Source organism: Gossypium arboreum, unplaced genomic scaffold, assembly GCF_025698485.1.
Source record: "Gossypium arboreum isolate Shixiya-1 unplaced genomic scaffold, ASM2569848v2 Contig01088, whole genome shotgun sequence".
NCBI lineage: Eukaryota > Viridiplantae > Streptophyta > Magnoliopsida > Malvales > Malvaceae > Gossypium > Gossypium arboreum.
The window spans coordinates 17310-21978 of NW_026441200.1; the positions used below are offsets into that span (position 1 = coordinate 17310).

A 4669-nucleotide genomic window follows, 5' to 3' on the forward strand; every position below is an offset into this window, starting at 1 on the left:
GTGCAGGATTAACATAACAGCTATATAACCGAACAGTTCCAGTTCAGATACAGAACATATCAGAAGCATATGCAGTTATTCCTACCCCCATCTGCTACACACCATCTCTGACCATCCTGACACACCGTTAAGGGCATTTAATATCCATCCAACCCTACACACCATATAGTGTCAATTTGACACATTTACTGAAATGCAGTCTAGCTGCCAGATCATATTGCTCTTAGGATTTAAGGACTTGGACCGTGTCAGGATGATTCTTGCAGCTCGGATATATTTTTGATGTTTTGAATTGTCATTTTGGTCATTTTGACGATGGTTTGATGAGGTAATTGATGCATGTTGAATAGTTATTAGTTAGAATGAATTCAATGCCTTAGTATGTTGTATTTTATTGTCTGGAGCAAAGGTATCGATATTCAGGTTTTAAAAATGATACATTTTGGTATTTCGAATGTACAAGAAGTTAGTAACACAATTTGGTATCGATACCATATCACGAGTATCGATACTCGGGGAAATAAAACATATACTTTTTGAAATGTATCGATAAATTATTGGGTTTTGGTTTTAAGCAAAAAATAAAATGTTGGTTTGGTACCACTTTCAGGGTGGTACCGATACCATCCATGAGTATTATCGATACCATTGATTCAATATCGTTACCTACGTGATTAATTCATAATTTTTTTAGTGATTTAAAATAATGTTTAACTTTTGTTTTAAGTTTGCTTGATGAGTGTTTATTATGTTTTAATGATTAATAGAGTATGTTTGACTTAAATTTCTTACAAAATGCTAAAATAAAATATGTTCGCTTCACAATGAGACAATTTATAATGTGCATGATGTGTGACCGTGGTGTAGCCTCCTGTTACTCAGGCTTGACGACCGGATCGGGTATAGGGTGTTACAACAAAACAATGAAAATATTTTACGGAAAATATTTTACATGCAAACAAACAGACCCTAAATGATAAAGATGTTGATGCAACGTTTTAGATTGCAAGTTCCTTTGTGGGAGAATACCTCTTATTTTGACCAAAATTTATTTTGGTTTTTCATCCCCTAGTTAAACTCTATTTTTAGTTTCCCACTCAAACTCTAATTAACCTAGATGCTACGAATTTCATTCTATAAATAGGTTTTAATTATGCTAGGTTTTATACAACAAAAAAAATATTTAGATTGAGATAATTTTGTTCTTTGTTTCGAAGGATTTTTCTTGTAGTGTTTCAGGATTTTCTTTTAATTCTCTCCATCATTTATACTCTCTTTTATTATAGTGAAATTTCTTTTTGTCCGTGGTTTCTATCCTCTTTTGATTAGTTTTTCTACGTAAAATATATTATAATTATATTGTTTTGAAACAATTTGGGGTTAACTCTAACGTGATCTTTTTTTAAAGTGAAAGCACAATAGGTACAACGTGAAACTCTCTTAACCCAATCCTTGCATGGATATTACTACCATTTTCTATTAATAAACACATGCACTGTCATTAATAAAAAAAATCTTACCCAATTAAATTCAAAATTCAAAATACATTTGAAATATGAATTTTAAAAAAAATAAAAAGAAATTTGCTTTTCATTTCTTTAGTTACCCGGAATCATGTTTGTGAATGAATTTGCTATTTTTTTAAAAAAGTTATAATTCATAAATGTTATTCATCATAAAAAAAATTATTGGGAAAACTAACAAAACAAAATAGTGCTGAAAACAATGACAACTCGAAACCTATGTTTCACGGTTTCAAAATGTTAACTAATAAAACAACATATTTAGTTTAAAAAAGACAAACACTATATATAAGGTAGCTCTCTCCATTAATTTTAAGCATTAGAAAGTAAATAATTCAATAAGCATTAGTTACCCTTATTCTTTGATATTAGCAGCATTTCGAATGGAATTTCAAGGAGTAATATTTATTCTTTTTCTTTTTCTTCTAACTGGAGTTGATTCCAATGCCTTCCCAACGAATGATTTGATAAGCAAATTTCCAGGACAACCAGATGTTAATTTCAGGCAATTTGCTAGATATATTGAAGTGGATGAAAATGTTGATGGTCGAAGTCTTTTTTACTATTTTGTTGAAGCTGAGAAAGATCCCTTGACTCAACCCCTCACAATTTGGTTAACTGGAGGTTAAGTTCTTTAAATTCCTATTATTGTAGTTTATGATGTTATGCGGATTTCCTAGTAGGTATCCTATATGAATGAGTTAGAAAAAGTTCCCCATGAGCAAGTTAAAGCCAAGGGAAAGCTAGGGCTTCAGCCCCATCGGTTCAATGTTACAATTTCTTTTTTAGCCTCTCCCAAAAATTTATAATTAAATTTAATCCCTTTTAGCCCCTTCGAATGGAAACATTATCACTTTTGGCCCTCGTTAGAAAGTAAAGATTCAATTTAGCCCGTTTCCATGCAAAGGTTTTAGGTTTATGTCCATCCCTAACACTAAATTTATAGCCTTGATCTGACTATGATTTTTTAACTCATCTGAAAAGTCATACCTTTAAACATATACTAAATACTTGTCGAATTAGACTAGTCATTACATTAGATCAAACCATTACTCTATTTTTCTAGCTTTACTTAAGCCTGGCCGACAAGTTTGTTTGATTACTCACATACAATAAAATCTGTTGTGTAATACTATTCAGGACCAGGGTGTTCTTCAGTTGGAGGTGCCTTTGGAAGTGTTGGTCCTTTCATTGTTACGAAAGATGCTCATGGTCTCCAAACAAATTCCTTTTCTTGGAACAAAGGTTGTCTAATTTCCTATGATTATTTTTTATTGAATTTTTTTTTGTGTGTGTAAGTATATCATGTTTCATAGTTATTTCTTTCATATCCATATAAATTTATAATAAAATATTAAATGTGTTAGAACCATAAAATATTACAGAACGTCTAGTTTTCATCGTGTTTAAATGAATTGCATTGCCTTTCTTATATATATATGTATATTTTTCTATTTCCATATCTATATAAAGTTCTATCTAATATATGTTTCAGTGTCAAATCTATTGTTCATCGACTCCCCTATTGGATCTGGATGGTCATATTCAAACTCAAGTAGTGATTATAATAACGGAGATGATAGCACTAGTAAGATCATAATGTATATTCTTTGTTATTAAATAAAATAGTTTGGGTATTATATATATATATTGATATTTTTCAATTAATTTTGTGGTATGTTTCTTTTATTGGTTTTATCAAAAGCGTAAAACTTTATATTTTGGTCCAGGTTCCTATAGTTAGCACAGAAGTAGACATGTGCCTTCCATTAAGGGTGCAATTTTACTTTAATATCCCAGAAGTTCAAAAGGCTTTCCACGGGAACCGAACCAACTTGTCGTATAGATGGCCGGGTTGCTTCACGTAAGTTTTCCCCTAAATTTTGAAACAAAATGAACTTTTTTTCCCCGATATGTTCATATAATTACTTTTAGAAATTATTTTAAATTCGAAATTTAAGACTCGCGGTAAATTTTTCTATCTCCATATTGTCACCTCTTTCTTAAGAAAAATAAATAAATTACTTGTTTTATTGAGGTGAACGTTGTGTAAAATTTGTTAACCTTGAAATTTTCATTATATGCGACTCTTATTTATTTAGAGCTAATTTTAAATACAATGAGTTGATAAGGACCTTGACATGCTTCCTGCACTTAAAACCTTCTTCAACAATCTGTTCCCATTACAATATTCAGGTTGGTATTGTATTTGTATGCCATGCTTTTCTTTCCAATACTTTCTTGATTTAAGTTAACTAAGTATGAAAAATCAAAGTGAACGATTTTGAAAAGAAATTCTCATGCCATTTGACTGATTTTTTATTTTATTTTATTAATATGATTACCATGTTATAGTGGAGATCAAGATGGTATAATACCGACAAAGGGAACCTTACAACATTTGGAAAAGTTGGCTGAGGAGTTAAACATCAAGTTAACAAAAGAGGAAACATAGAGTTTTAGAACCAAGGTTTTATGTTTATAAATTTTATTGAATAACCCGACTCAAAATAATACTATTTATATTTATAAATTTTCTTTCTTAATTTAATAAAATTAATAATAAATATTTAACAGGAAGGAGGGTTGAAGTATGAGTTTGGAGACTTACTAAAATTCTTAACAGTGAAAGGAGGTAATCATCGTGTTACATCTTCTCGACCATCTCAAGCTTTTTCTATTTTCTCAATCTTCGCAACTAACTGGATGCACTAAAGATTAATGATGAAACTTATGGAGCACATGGTCTTGACTCATGTTTAATCCATCATTCACCATAAAAAGGCTTGTGTTGTAACCATTTATTGTGATATGTGTTATTTTATGATGCATGAACATCATAAATTTTATATTATGAAATAATATAATTAATTAAGTCATCTGATATCTAAAAATTATTATTTTAATAAAATCATTCATCAATTTTTATTTTCAAATTTCATTCATGAAATCAACAATTATAGAGAGCTCTAAATAGCAAAACCCAATATGCGTAAGTATTTCATACATGAAACAAGATTTTGTTTGCTGGAGCAAATAAATTGATTAATGCTTGAAGCTTTCCAAACTTCTCTTATAATTTTGTTACATGCATTTTGTATAATTATTATATTAGAATATACGAGATACATACTCTAAAACAATGT

General features: G+C 29.9%; 1 protein-coding gene across 1 annotated transcript; it reads left to right on the forward strand.

Moving 5' to 3' along the window:
• The first annotated feature begins 1906 nt into the window (after nucleotides 1-1906).
• Nucleotides 1907-3978, forward strand: LOC128289287 (serine carboxypeptidase-like 44). Its single transcript, XM_053025043.1, has 4 exons — nucleotides 1907-2147; nucleotides 2664-2768; nucleotides 3019-3124; nucleotides 3879-3978. The coding sequence occupies exons 1-4, from the start codon at nucleotides 1907-1909 to the stop codon at nucleotides 3976-3978; spliced, it is 552 nt and encodes a 183-aa protein (XP_052881003.1).
• Nucleotides 3979-4669: the final 691 nt, after the last annotated feature.

Bases quoted from the DNA above. Each gene is read 5' to 3' on its own strand.
- LOC128289287 (XM_053025043.1), top strand. From the start codon at position 1,907: ATGGAATTTCAAGGAGTAATATTTATTCTTTTTCTTTTTCTTCTAACT. The intron at 2,769-3,018 runs GTTGTCTAATTT...TATATGTTTCAG, and splicing joins TTCCTTTTCTTGGAACAAAG to TGTCAAATCTATTGTTCATC. The intron at 3,125-3,878 runs GTATATTCTTTG...ACCATGTTATAG, and splicing joins AGCACTAGTAAGATCATAAT to TGGAGATCAAGATGGTATAA.